Source organism: Lepisma saccharinum, chromosome 2 (genome assembly GCF_977018435.1).
Source record: "Lepisma saccharinum chromosome 2, izLepSacc3.1, whole genome shotgun sequence".
Lineage (NCBI taxonomy): Eukaryota > Metazoa > Arthropoda > Insecta > Zygentoma > Lepismatidae > Lepisma > Lepisma saccharinum.
In genome coordinates, this window is record NC_139230.1 from 177,484,202 (window position 1) to 177,499,063 (window position 14,862).

General features: G+C 36.3%; 1 protein-coding gene across 4 annotated transcripts in view; it reads right to left on the minus strand.

The window, feature by feature from the left end:
• Positions 1-14,862, minus strand: part of LOC145984202 (sialate:O-sulfotransferase 2-like) — an 84,388-nt gene that overhangs the window by 8,232 nt on the left and 61,294 nt on the right. For 3 of the 4 annotated variants that reach the window (XR_014441285.1, XM_083117730.1, XM_083117729.1), the window contains exons 5-6: positions 3,884-4,123; positions 323-572 (exon numbers count right to left, since the gene is read on the minus strand). Coding sequence is in view for 3 of the 4 variants with exons in the window: in XM_083117730.1 (XP_082973856.1) it covers positions 323-572; positions 3,884-4,123 (490 nt within the window). In the remaining variant the exon portion in view is untranslated. The remainder of the gene's footprint in view (positions 1-322; positions 573-3,883; positions 4,124-14,862) is intronic. The other variant, XM_083117731.1, reaches the window with a different exon arrangement.

The following is a 14,862-nucleotide window of genomic DNA, read 5'->3' on the forward strand; positions in this document are numbered from 1 at the left end:
TTGCCAAACAACACGTGTATCGGTCACCTTTACCACCTGCCATCCAGGATCTTCGTGTTCGCATCACAGAAGCCATTGCATTAGTGGATCGTCCAATGTTACAACGTGTATGGCAGGAATTGGACTACAGGCTCGATGCGTGTCGCGTGACACAGACAGCTCACATTGACCACATGTGATGTGATGTTGTGAACAAAATGTAATACAAAACTTTCTGAGTTTCCCTTTCCATTGATACCACTTTCATGTATCTGAGAGTTATTAAACGTGAGTTATTGAAGTTTGTAATCGGAAAGATCATTTGTAATAAGTAAGCAAATACCTGGCTAGGAAGAATTGATGCTGATGCTCCCCTCCCCTCCTGAAGGGTCCTTCCAGATGAGACATTACGCAGCTGATCCTATCCTCCCTTGCATCTAACTTTAAGAATTGAAGAAGTCTCCGCAGATATGGTTCGGGCTCCAGTCGTAGCTGTTCAAAATGTATAACTGTGGATTCCCTCGTGTTGTTTATCCATGTGGCAGCCAATTCTTTCCATATGATTGCAAGTCTTAAGACGAAACTCTCCCACTCTAAACGGGGAAAAATGCATAATATGGTAATTATAAAACTAACGACTAGAAACACATTAAAATTGAAAATTAAGTATCGTGAATTTTTAACACGGGTTTCATATAGAGGTAATCCAAAACAATTTAGTAAGTTTCTCGATGTTTTCATACTCTCTAATCGACTGTTCTCAAAAACCTTACTTTACCTTTAGAAAAAGCTTTATTTCTCAATATTAATCCTGCCTTGAAAAAAATAATTGCCACACATACACATTTCTCTATCTGATTATGTATGAAGAAATAAATATATCCACACAGAGATAGCAAATTTGTAGAGATAACTTCTATATTTCTCAGTTCTCTCTTCTTCAGATAATGTTTCAAATATTTTAGCTTTTAACGACAACCAATTTGGGCCGACCTCCATGGCAGAGTGCGACGCCAGGGGTCCCGGGTTCGAATCCAAGACTGGGCATGGGTGTTCTTTGTTAGTGTCCATTATAATGGACACTCACCACAATTTTCGCGATTAGCCAAAAGTGGCAGAAAAGCGAAGTAAAATAAACCAATTCAATCAATCAAACAAAGTTGGGAATGAGGGATATGAGCAATTGAACAGCCACCCACTTATAGTGAGAGTATGTTCAACTGCTGAAATAACATTTTGAGTAGAATTTTGAATATTAATTATGAATTCACACAAAATTAAGAATAGAAAAACGGAACACAACTATACGTATTTTCTTATTTTTAAATTGATTAAAAACCAACTGAGGTGCCTCACCTCCATAACCCTCTCGCAGGTGGCTATGGTGTGGGGTTTAACAAAAGCGAAAATCTAGTATGGATCTTACTTTCTGTCTTCTTTCTTTGCTTTATTATATGTCACTTTTCCATTTCTCTAAGTTAATCGCGACGAAGTGGGTAAAGGATGATTTGATGAAGGAGCAAACAAACAGGGGATGCTTTATCCAGAAGTTGTCACTTGTGTAGATATACTTGTGTGTGTGTGTGTAAAAATGAGACAATGACCTATGATGCAATTAATTGGTAATATCCTCCACATATGATAATAACAAAAGATCAAATATGAAATGGATTAAATATAATATCGACAGAAGATTTTTGTGAGTCACTTCTATTGTTAAGCGAATGTTCAGACCTTTTCAGGCATCAAGCGGGTTTTCTGTTTGGCTGTAACCTTTCTAAATGACACAGACACGAGAAACCCTACTGTTGCCAGCTTACCCTCCCTCCAGGTTATTTTGATCCTACTGTGCTGCATGAGAAGGGAGACGTAGGGTAAGGGCTAACGGGGTGGTTTTCTTTTTTTTTGGATTTGAAGAAGTTACGATTTCCAACATCGATATTGCTAAAGTTTCTTCACGAATCAAAATTGGTTCCGTATGTAAATGTAATAATAATAATAATAATAACAATAACATTGTCTTTATTAGAGCGGGAGTGTTTCTGCCTCGAGGGGCGCTCTTACAACAAACACTTGTCTGGGTGATTAATTCAAAGTAACGTAAAAGTAAAGTACAAATGGAATATATGAACTTATCCTGTTTACATGTATGATGGATGAACGTTGAATACAAAAATACAAATTGAATAAAAATAAGAAATAAAAAAGGATTATATGTATAAACTAATGGACATAGATATCTAATGTTCGTCGCTTTCATCTTTAGTACATATACATGTATAAAGTCAGCTGGAACAATGAATGAAAGAGCAATAATAATAATAATAATAATAATAATAATAAATTGAAAAGACAAAAGAAAAATTATGAAATTTAGAATGCTAATAGTTATAACAAGTTACATGAACAGAGTTGCCAATTATTACAATGGATATTTATAACAGAAAAGTTGCTCGTGATTAGAAAAGATGAGGGTAGATGTAGAAAAGGAGGAGGGTGAAAGTATTCGTAGCTATTTTTCATATTTTGTGACGTTTTTCTGTTTCTTTTGGATAATCGCGACAATGAGGATGAATGAAGATTAGGTGAAGGGACGCCCTTAAAAACACACCAATGCCCAGGTCAGAAATACACTATCGGTGCACTCGGCCAGGGTTGTAAGCTTTGATGCGTTTACGTACATATGCATATAATATATATATGCGCACCCATGTGTGCGTGTCTAGACTTTGTTTTCAATTTCTACTCATGTTTCATTGTGTAATGAATCCTTAGCTAAACTCAATCAATGCCTGCAATCATATTTATGCCGGCCTCTATGGTAGAGTGGTTAGTGTAACGTACCACAAAACCCCATCTCTAACCTCGCGCAAGGTATGAATGGTCATTTTGCTTGTCTCATCATCTATGAAATCAGTCGATTTCATGTTCGCAAATGCCGACCTCTGTGGCACAGCGCGCTACGACTCCAGGTGTCCCGAATTTGAATCCCGGGCTAGGCATGGGTGTTCTTTGTGAGTGTTCCTTCCATGGGCATCGCCAGAAATTTTACTAGGGGAGGGGGGGGGGTCGAATCGAAGATGTCGAGGACACCCCCTCCCCTCAAGAATATTCTGATACAGACCAGTGGCATATGCAGAAGTTTGTCAAAGAGGGGTTCATTTTTTTAAATTATTGCATTATCGGTATTTTAAATTATGTTATTATTATTATTAGTAGTAGTAGTAATAGTAGTAGTAGTAGTAGTAGTAGTAGTATTAGTAGTTGTTTTAGTTTAGTTATTAGTTTATTTTAGCATCGAATAAGTTTATTATATGAATAATATAGTACTTGTTACAACCAAGTTAACATAATAATTACTTCGAACATTAGTAGCAGTAGCAGCAGCAAACGCAGTAGTATAAGAAGCTTCAAAACGTGTGAAAATTACAAATTAACAGAGTTTCAGTGTTTCAAATTATGAAAGTTTCGTACCAAATTCGACATCTCAAGACCATTCTTAAACAATGATGCAAAATGAGGTGAAATAAAGTGTTTCGTTTATAAATTGCCATAAATTTAAAAAAGGTAGATGGAAATTTCCAGGGCGGGGTCGACCGATCGGTTCTACCCCCCCCCCCTGCCGACGCCCATGGTCCCTTCATCTGTTTCATCATATCACTCATACTCATCGTCGCGATTAGCCAAAAGTAGCAGAAAAGGGACGCCAAATAACAAAAATATAATCATTTTTGCTAATAATTCAAAAGATAGAAAAGCGATGTAAAGTAACCGAAATACAAGTAATACTGATGGTATGGTATAATCTCTATGGTGGTACTAATCGGGACAGAAGTTTGGTATGAATTTTTCTGAAATCTAGGAAAGTGGGTTCTCAAGTTGATGATGCCTTCGCATTACGTACCTTCTCCACGGAAGCGGTCATGCGGTGCCAGGCCAGTGTGGCCCCCGTATAGGAAGTTTCTGTAGGATATCAGTGCCTCGTAAGGGTTACGAATCAACAATATTCCTCGACCATTGAACTGCTTGATTTCTGCTGTTCGCTGACCAACTCCCGAAGGAACTAGTCCAGCTAAGGAAAATCCGTGGGTTTTCTGAACGACAGTACAACCACAGTTCACTGGAGCGGCTTCGCCATAAAATCCTGAGAAAAAATAAAATTACATTTCCTGTTGTTTTCAATCAAGATAATTATAATATTTGCAACTTGTATTCATGTACAGAAAATGATCAGTTGGTGGAATAGAACCAACAACCAACTACAAATAAAATGACAGTTCATTGCATGAGATAATAAACCTCCTCTTTACAATAAACAATATTCGCAATGGGAATTAGTTTACAATATACATACGTATAACAATATAGGACAGCAAAATCATTGCTTTGGAAATGTGAGAGTTGAATTTCCTGTTACAGCCACACTATGGATTTTTTGGGATTTCTCCTCAGTTTTTCCAGGCAAATTCACATATAACAAAAACACGAACAACTAACTGTAACTGCATTCCTGTGCCAGCTATTAATCTCACAGACTTTGATTTTATCATCTAGTCACAGCCCATATTGAATACAAACGAGAATTTGTATTCTTACTTTGTTCTTTACATACATCGTAAAAAACAAAAAGGAGAAACACAATTCGTCTGTCATTATTTCAAGTCTAAATAGCATCTAGATATATGACCCGAAAATCGTGCATAACTAGCTTAAACCCGAATAAGATGTTTTTTTTAAAAAAAAGGTATCAGCCTACGAAAAGAATTTAATGTGAAAAAGAAGTGTTTGAATTTCGATCCTCAAATGATTTTTCAAAGTGGTAAATAAACCATAGCTGGAACTATAGAAATGTAATGAGAAAATCGTTATAAATAATTAATAACACAAAACACCAAGTACTGTAATTGACAGAAATTTAAACCTTGAGTGTGTGAGTTGCATTCAATTGAGTCATGTAATTTCAAAACAGTTTGTTAATATTGTCACCGAATGCATTGTTTAATCTGTGTAATATTTCTTTCGAGCAAACACATCAGCAAGCTAAAAAAAAATTAGAACCAAATCTAGAACATGAAGGGGAACGAAATCCTATTAGTGGCTGTCATAGTAGTGTAATTGGACCTATAACCAGCGCGAGAAAGTATTAACCCCCCTCAGGCAGATTTGCCTACACTTAAAACTTGCTCAACATGCCCATATGAGCTTTTTGCTCAAGTGTGGAACCCCGTCTAATCCAAGATTTTTGTAAAAATACCCTCGGGAAGTTCCTGAGAAAGTATGACCCCCCTCAGATTGATTTGTCTACACTTACAAAAGGCACTTCTGTCAGATTGTTGTCCATAAACCTGTCAAAAATATGCCCCTCTTGATATTTTTTTTTGCCCACACCTAAAACTACGCCAAAAATGCTCATAAGAGCCACACCCACACCCACCCACACACACATATTTACTTCCGGTTTAAGTTCAATTGGGCACCAGCCTCAACTTGTATATCTAGTATTAAGATAATGTAATTCTTCTAGAATTGTTCTGTGACTCTCTCATTTCTTACATCATAAAGATAAGATTTTTCCCCTATAAGAATAACACTACATATGGTGTCATCGGGGAGTGTATCGTGGAATTCACAGATAATTTTAATGTTTGTCCTGTCATTAACCACAACTTGTTTCCTTTTTGAAGTGTTGATGACAAACATGGGTCTCTGTGCTTTGAATTCATCTGGTGTGTAATACATGTCAGTATTGCCAGTAGTGACCCTTTTGTATGCTGTAAATGCTTCATATAATTTAAGGAAATCATCCTTGGACATGTCTAAATTATAATTTTCTCTAGGGAATACCTCATTTCTGCCATTTTTAAGATAAATGTTCTTGATGTTGCAGTTATCAAATTTACTTGAATTTTTTCCCTGATTATTGTGTCTTCCAGTCTGAAACAATACCACCACAAAATCCGGCATGTCATATTGTATACTGGAGAATGAATTTGTATCATCAAACTCATAATAAGTACCAGCGGCAGGCTTCTGTACACATTGATATGTATAAAATTGTAAAGGAACCTGTGGATTTTTTATTATATCTGCTTTGTATTTAAGAGCATAACTGGCTTCATATTCAACAACTGGGATTCTTAGCTCCATAGTCTGAATAAGGCACTTGCCCTCATCAGGTAGGGTATTGGGCAGAGCTTCCCCTGTGGAGTTTATTGCACTGTACCTCATCAAAGCATTATTATCATTGGCAGCTCTTCTAAATGTGATTCTTAAACCACCCTTCCACATAATATCTTTGTAATCTGAAAAGAATCCTGGCAGCAGGCGCATAGGGAACAGCACTGTGTGGTTCTTAGATATAATTTTATCACCAGCCTCAAATCCACCTATTTTGTAGTAAGAAGCCTCGGTTTTGGATAATTTTAGTGTGGCCAAAGCTGTGGAGGTAATGCCGGGATAATCCACTCTGTTTATAACAACACCATGCTTTCTGAACTCAATTTCAGAGAACAGATGCGGCACAAAATTATCTACCAATCTTATATTTGAATTTGCCGGATAATCTGTTCCATCGAGCTTTACAACATCAAATTTGATGTATAGATCTGCTCTGTGGGGGTGTATAAAGCCATCCCCTACATCAAGATCAACCTCAATCTCTGTGTTGGGTTGATTTAAATTTGCAAATGTCCTCCTGTTTGGGGGGAATTATGTAGCTCATAACTCTCAATATTTTCCATTTTTTTGTATGTATTTTTATTTAAATATTAATCTCTATGATTGCAGTTGTTGTGGCTCCAGCAAAATCAACTAATTCTTCTTTTTCATTAGTGACCATCAATTCAATATAATCTATTCTATTATGGCACACAGGAAAATATAATGTTGGGGATGGAGTGTAGATGATTGGCTCCATAAATTCAGAGTTAGGTTTAAATGTTGCAATGATGCCAGTTTGTTTGTGAGTGCCTATGCCATTTGATTTGGTGATCATACCCTCAGCCACATTACAGTGAATATTCAGAGTCTCTATGGCTAAGAATTTAGGTATATTAATAGCAGTGTGTTTGATGGCCGGTTCAAGTTTTGTGTTGTTCTCAAAGCCTAACAGCTCTCCTATAGTACCCAGATTCACTGTTTCTGTAGCAGATACAATCTCTACTCTGTGAGTGACAGAATTTTGAGTTAATACTATACCTCTGGGTAATTGAGCATTTAGATTAGATAGATTATATTGCCCTGGAGTGATGACAATTTTTTGATCACCAACTGCAATTGTGTTGTTGTGGTGTGTAATATTAGGGATCAAGTACATGCCATAAAATGCTCTGAGAGCTATTGTTTTGGGATACACTATGTCATCATGTAATTTGAGTTTCAATATTGAATTTTGGCTGGTGAGATGGAATACCCCCATGATGTTTTAAATACCACAAGGCTTTTTAAAAATCTTCAATTGATGGTTTATTTATTTGAGACATATATCTAAGAACAGATAAACACAAATGTCCACAATTAACATCTTTGAAGTTTTGAACACGGGCATTATTGTAATAAAGAATAGCTGATTTTAGATATTTTATTAAATTTTCAGGTGGAACACCTCCAAATGAATCAAACACAAATGCATTATTGTTTAAATATTTAAGATAACAGATCCAGTGTGTGCCCTGATTTTTGTACTTATCCAAATTAACAATGCCACACTCTTTGTTGAGTGGTTGCTCTGGTAAAGAATCAGACATGTACACACCTCTAAAATGTTTGATGCCCAGTGGCTTGATTAAAGCTTCAATATCTTGGTTTGTAAGCGGCTCTTGTTTTTTTTAAACTTATTCATGGCTCTCTTAACACCTTTGCCTTGTTTCTCCATGGCCAGGTTATGGCGCCTCTGCTCATCTAATTCTGCCTTATTTTTCTTGGCATCTATTACTGTTTTTGCTATGGCAGCTGATCCCCCGGCCAAGCTCCCCACAGCCCCGAGTGCTGCTAAGATGGCAGGGATAGTAAATATAAATCCACCCACATGTGATTTTTTTCTAGATTGTTGTAATTTTTTTAATTGGGGGTACTAAGCAACAATTTCATACCATGGCCCTTGGCAATACAAGAATTTTTTTTCTTGCGCTGCTTTTTGGTTAAAAGACTATCAATAGTTTTAAGAGATTTAAGACCTGCATAAGGTATTTGATACATAACACCCTTGGCCTTCATTCTAGGTTTATTATATACATATTCACAGCCCCCACCCCAGTTTTTGTTTGGTGTTCATAGCTATGGTGGTTCCCAATGCTGCTATTTTCTCACTTAAAGAAGCATCTTTGCTTACAAATCTACCAAATGCAGCCTCTTCTAATTTCTTGTCTGCAACATGTCTCTTGTCAAGATCAGAATGTGTGTTGTATGCTATGTCATGGTCTCTACAAGCAGCATCTAGAGGATTAACACCAGGATCACCTCTGTTTAATCTATGGTCCAATTTTGTGCCTGGACCACAATACTGATTGCCTGGAATATGTAGTTCAAATGGCAGCTTGTTTATAATGTCATTAACAAGCCCCCGACCATCAGAAATATTCCAAAATTGAGGTGGTAGAGTATTAATAATTTTTATAAGATATCCAATCCCCTTAGTGTCATTCACTATAAAATTAGACAATTTTGTGCTTATCATGTCCATAATTCCAACCTTTTCATTGTAAAAATTGTGGTTGCCAGCATTTTCCTCCCCAGCTATCACCAATAACCTATCTACAAGTTTCCTGACATCATCAACCCAGACAAATTCTTTAGGCAGGGTGTTGTATTGTTTGATTCCACTGCCAGTCTTGATCTGTGACCATATGGGCTTGATTAAATTATTGTATTTTGCCCCACTGCTTGACTTGACTCTTTTTTGTGTGGGATCATTGTTCTGGTATAGAGCATCTGATTTTATTAATATTTCCTTGTAATGTTCATAATCTTGATCTGTATAGCTGCCAGGTCTCTTCCTAGTCATCAGTTCCCACAATCCAGGTGTGCCAAGATATTTAACAAAACCACCCTTTTCTCCAAGATGAGATTCTGAATATACAATTATATCATCTCCCATAAATGTTACTCTGAAATTGCCAATTCTATGTATGATGCTACCATCACGCTCTGTGTCGGCATATAAGCCAAAAACCTCATCTTTGTTGTCTTTAGGTGTGCTTAAATATTTTTGAGCAAGAAGACCCAATTCAATAGGATCCAGAGTAGCTTCAATTCTTCGAGGAGCAACAGGACTAGGTGTATGAATACTGGAAAGTGGGGTGATTGGATAATCTAATATGTTCCTTGCAGCTACAGGTACAAGCTCTGTGATCAAATTTTGATTTTGCTCTGTAACAGTTTTGATATTTTTACCTAATTCACTAATAGCATCAATAATAGGCTGTTCTGTTTGTTTGTGTTGTTCATAAATTCCTCGGTTCTCTGATTTCCATCCCTTAAATCTTTTTACAAGATAATCTCTTAATTTAAGATCATCAATGATTGGCCTTTTCATGGTTATTTATATATGTTTCAATGTCTAGAAAATTGTTGATTTTATTTCTGTATTTGCCACTATTGGGTTTTCTTGTCATATCAATTGTGACAAACCCATAACTATCCTGGTTCCAGCACCTACTGCAAAACTTGGAAAAATCATTGTAGCTCAAGTCCCCACCTACATATTCATCATGTATGTGTTTGAGGTTGGTATGATCTTGATGAAACACACATATAAAATTGCTGTTGTCTCGGATCAGCTGCTTGGGTATTTTTGAAAAAGTCTGTGCAAGGTAGAAGCAATCAATGTTTTTGTGTCGGCCCTGTGTAAAGAAATTTCTAACCTTGTTTTGATTATCCAGTATAATGTCATCAAACACAACAACAGAATTATCGAGACATTCATGGAGTGGCTTAACATCTGGTTCAAAACTGGCAATATCCAATCCATCATATAGCTTCATCAGCTGCTGATATTTTAATTGTTCCAAGCTCTTAGAGAAGACATACAAGTGCCTGTTTTTCCAGTCTAACCAGTTGGGTGCCAATAAAAAATTATCAATCATTAGTGTAGTTTTACCACAAGCTGATGGCCCAACAATAAGACATCTAATATTTTCAGGAAGCAACTTGCCATTTCTCTTAATCTGCTGTTCAGGTTCTGGCAGCCTTTTTATAACATCCCAGGTGCTCATATTATCACTTTGTCTGCATCGATCCAGCTGTGTTCTGGAAGTCCTAGCCATTTGACAAATAACTTGTTGCCTTTTCTGCGGATGATTTTTTCAATGAGATATGTGTCAGGCTGTTTAGTTTTGTTGAGTTCTTCTTCATAGAACCGGCCTTTGAGAATTTCTCCTCGGTGGTCTTTTATTATATATGTGTTAAGGGTCCCAGGTTTAACTTGAACCACTGTAAATAATTCAGTGCTCCAGTTTCTTGTAAAGCCTCTTTTGAATAAGTGCTTATATTTGCTGATTCTTACTTGATCACCCACCTTGTATTTGGCTTTTCTTGTTGTTGGCTGGTATCTAGGATAATAAACAGTCCTGATCAATTTTTGCTCATCAGATGAAGTTACTTCAGAGGGTTTCATGTTGATTGTGGAATGGACCGAGTTGTTATATTTATGTAGAAGTTCTGGAAGAATATTAATCCATTTATAATTACCTTGAAGTGTAAATTGTCTATACATAAGATTTTTTAGGATTTTGTTGAATCTCTCTACAATTGAGGCTTTGAGATCACTGTAACTCGAATAATGTTTTATTGACTGGCTTTTAATAAATTGTTGGAACACAGAATTATAAAATTCCTTGCCATTATCTGTTTGCAAATAGCGCGGTGATCTTCCACTCTGATTGATGATTGTCCTGATGGCTTCTGTAACACATTTTCCAGTCTTGGATTTGAGTGGCACAGCCCAGGCAAATTTTGAAAATGTGTCTATTACAGTGAGTAGATACTTGTAGCCCTTGTTGATTTTGTCTAAGTTTTTCAGCTGTCCACTTGCCATCTCAATCAAGTCGCTCTGCCATAAATCATCTATGCCTTTTGTGACTACTGGCAGTCTCTTATAATTATGTCTGGCTTGTCTGTGTAATTCATCAACAATAATTTGTCTAGACATAATATGAAAACAAGAATATTGCAACTATGGGGTGTTCAGCAGCTGATACTACAGGATTTTCTAAATATAATTTGTCTCCTATTTGTATATGAAATTCCAGAGAGCCATCATCTTCAGCATAAGCTGTTTCTAATGTATTGGGATATGTAAAATCCTCTAACTCTACACTGGTGATTTTTTGTTTGTTGTCAGCATTTGTTATTGATAAGGTGGGGTAGTGGTGTGCCTGTGGTTGAAGCCAATATTTGATCTTGATTGGTCTCAGTGTGCCCCCAACAAAAAACTGGTAATAAAATTGTGCAGGGGACAGCATATATATTTTGCCACCTGGTGTAAATGGTGAATCATATCTTTTTTGGGGATGCTGTACAATTCAAGAATTACTGTATGTTTAGGATTCTCGATTATGCCTGTTATTTCTTTTTCTGCTGTAAGCAATCTGCTTGTTACAGATTCAAGATGCTCATTGATGGTCCTAACAACATCATCATGGCCTGGCTTGATTTTTATGTCCACAACAAGTTTCTTGTATTGTTGCACAATCTCTTGAAGCTGGGTGGTAAAAACAGACAAAGCATTTGCCTGATTGGATTCCATGGTCCCTAGCTGTTGCTTGATATTAGCTACAATTTGTTGCAAATTTTCAATAACTGCCAATTTTGAATTTTGAGCAGTAAGATCATGGACCTGTCTTCTGATATCCTCAAACAGGGCATGCAGTTCATTAATATGTTGATTAGTTGGTAGAGTGGCCACTGTCTGAGTAAGTTGTTTGATCTCTGTCTGTATATTCTTGATATCTTCTGATTTCAATATGCGATTCACTGCCCTCTTAATATTTTTAAGTTCCTGTGATGTAGGCAGATTTGATACAGTATTCTGCAAAGATTCAAGTGCCAATTTTACATTGTTTAATTCAGAAGCATCAGCCACATTTTGCATAGCATTTTGGAGCAGGGCTATATCTTCCTGAGAGGGTGTTGATTGTTGTAAAATTTCAAGCTTTGTTTGGATATCATCAATCAAGTGATGAAAATGAGATAGCTCAGATTCAGTGTTGAGGTTTTCAAGTTTTGTGATCTGTTGCTGGACACTAACAAGGGTATCTAATATACCGGGCAGGTGGGATTCTAGAGATTCTTGTATATTTGTCAAATCACTTTGCACTGCTGCTATTGTACCCTCAAGACGGGTTATGGTACTTTGAATTTTTCCAAAATCTTCATATGTTTCAAGTTGCAGCTTAATATTGGCAACACTCCGAGTTATTGCACTCAAAGCATCAGAAGATGGCAAGTTGTTCATAAAATTTTCAAGTGTCTCAATTTTTTCTTTAACCTCGGCTATGGCATTGTTCAAGGGGTCCAGATTAGGTATCTGTAATGATTGAATCTGTTCCTTTAGAGTGGAAATCACTAGATCAAAATCTTCTTGTGATTTTATGCTTTTGACAATTGTTTGGAGCTGTGTCTGGACATTATTTATCTGCTCTTCCAATTGTTGTTTCAATTGCTCAGAGTTGGTGGCCTGGGTCTTAAATTTGGCTTGAAGAGCTGCTACAGCTTCTTCTAAACTTTGAAAATTATCCAATGTGCCCAAATCAGTATATTTCTGAAGCAATAATTTAAGTTCTGAGTCAATTTTAAGAAGAGGGTCCATGCATTGTGATTGCAGATTTGTAATTTCTAATTGAACACTGGCATTGAGTGTGGTTTGTAAAGCTTGTAAATCATTTCTTAATTTCTTGACTCTGACATCAAGTATCAGAATCTCATCACTGTGATCTTCATGTCTTGTATGGCCAAATATATCATTAGGCATTTTGTTTTAGTGGTTATTTATTATTGAATATCTAATTCTTAATTCTATAAAAAAGGGTATAAGCTTGTCATATGACCCAGGGACCTCAATATATAAGCAGTCACCAGCAGAAACAGTATAAACAGTGCCAGAAATCATGTTTGAGTGCTTAATTCTATAAATATTTCTCCCTACTGAAATCTTGACATTACCCTCAGGGGTTGTAATAAATTGCAATTGACCACCTACAGGTAATTGGTAATAATTTAAATTATTGTTAAATATGTACAATGTTTTACCTGTTTCATCATCAACATCTGTAAGTATGCTGTTCAGATGAATAATTAACAAAGCACTTAGTTTAGATATCATATCAGAAGAGGGTTGTGGTGTTGGCAGCTCCATAATAGCCTGTTTTTTGAACCCAAATAAGTTCATAGGCATGTTTATTTATTTCAAATCATGCTCTGTAATTGGGCATTGATTGCCATTTTTCAAATCACAATGCCCCCATGGTAGAGTATGTATGCCACATGATAAAATACATCTCTTATCATCATGTGGGTCCAGAGCCACTTTTCTTACAATATTGCTAGTCAATAAGTGATCCACACTCTGAATTCTATTTTCTGATGTTCTGATTGTGCTACATGATTTGAGACAATTTTTGTAATCCTCAAATTCAAGCTCTTTGTCCACAGTTACTCTGCCAATGCCCTTGGCCTTTTTGGCAACAGCACCACTACATGTTTCAAAACTGTACATCTTGGCCCTTAACCCAGCAAATGCCACAATAACATCACCAAGTGTCTCATCTTTTAACTTGCCAGGCACTTTTTTGTTGCGGTGTTGAATTTTTGAATGTTCACTGGTATCAAAATATTTAAACAATTCAGGCTGTGCTATATCTTGATAAACATCTTCTGTTTGAATATCAAGAACAAAACTATCTGTGTCCATGTACATCAATTTTACACAATCACCATAAAAAGGTTTCAACACATTATAATACAATTTTAACATGTGTAATTTGGCCAATTCCAATATAGTAGTGGGGTTTGTGGTATAACCAGCACAGGAAAGTATGAACCCCCCTCAAGCAGATTTGCCTACACTTAAAACAAGCTCAACATGCCCATATGAGCTTTTTGCTCAAGTGTGGAACCCTGTCTAATCCAAGATTTTTGTAAAAATGCCCTCAAAAATTTCCTGAGAAAGTATGACCCCCCTCAGATTGATTTGCCTACACTTATAAAAGGCACTTCTGTGAGATTGTTGTCCATAAGCTTGTTAAAAATATGCCCCTCTTGATATTGTTTTGGATACACCTGAAATTAAGCCAAAAACCCACACCCACCCATACATATTTACTTCCGGTTTAAGTTCAATTGGATACCAGGTTCAATTTGTTTATCTAATATTAAAACAATGTAATATGCAGAGACCCTCTAGAATTGCTCCGTGACTCTCTCATTTCTTACATCATAAACATATGATTTTTCACCTATGAGAATAACACTACATGTAGTGTCATCAGGTAATGCCTCATGGAATTCACAGATAATTTTAATGTTTGTCCTGTCATTAACCACAACTTGTTTCCTTTTTGAAGTGTTGATTACAAACATGGGTCTCTGTGCTTTGAATTCATCTGGTGTGTAATACATGTCAGTATTGCCAGTAGTGACCCTTTTGTATGCTGTAAATGCTTCATATAATTTGAGGAAATCATCCTTGGACATGTCTAAATTATAATTTTCTCTGGGAAATACCTCATTTCTGCCATTTTTAAGATATATGTTCTTGATGTTGCAGTTATCAAATCTACTTGAATTTTTTTCCTGATTATTGTGTCTTCCAGTCTGAAACAATACCACCACAAAATCCGGCATGTCATATTGTATACTGGAGAATGAATTTGTAGCATCAAACTCATA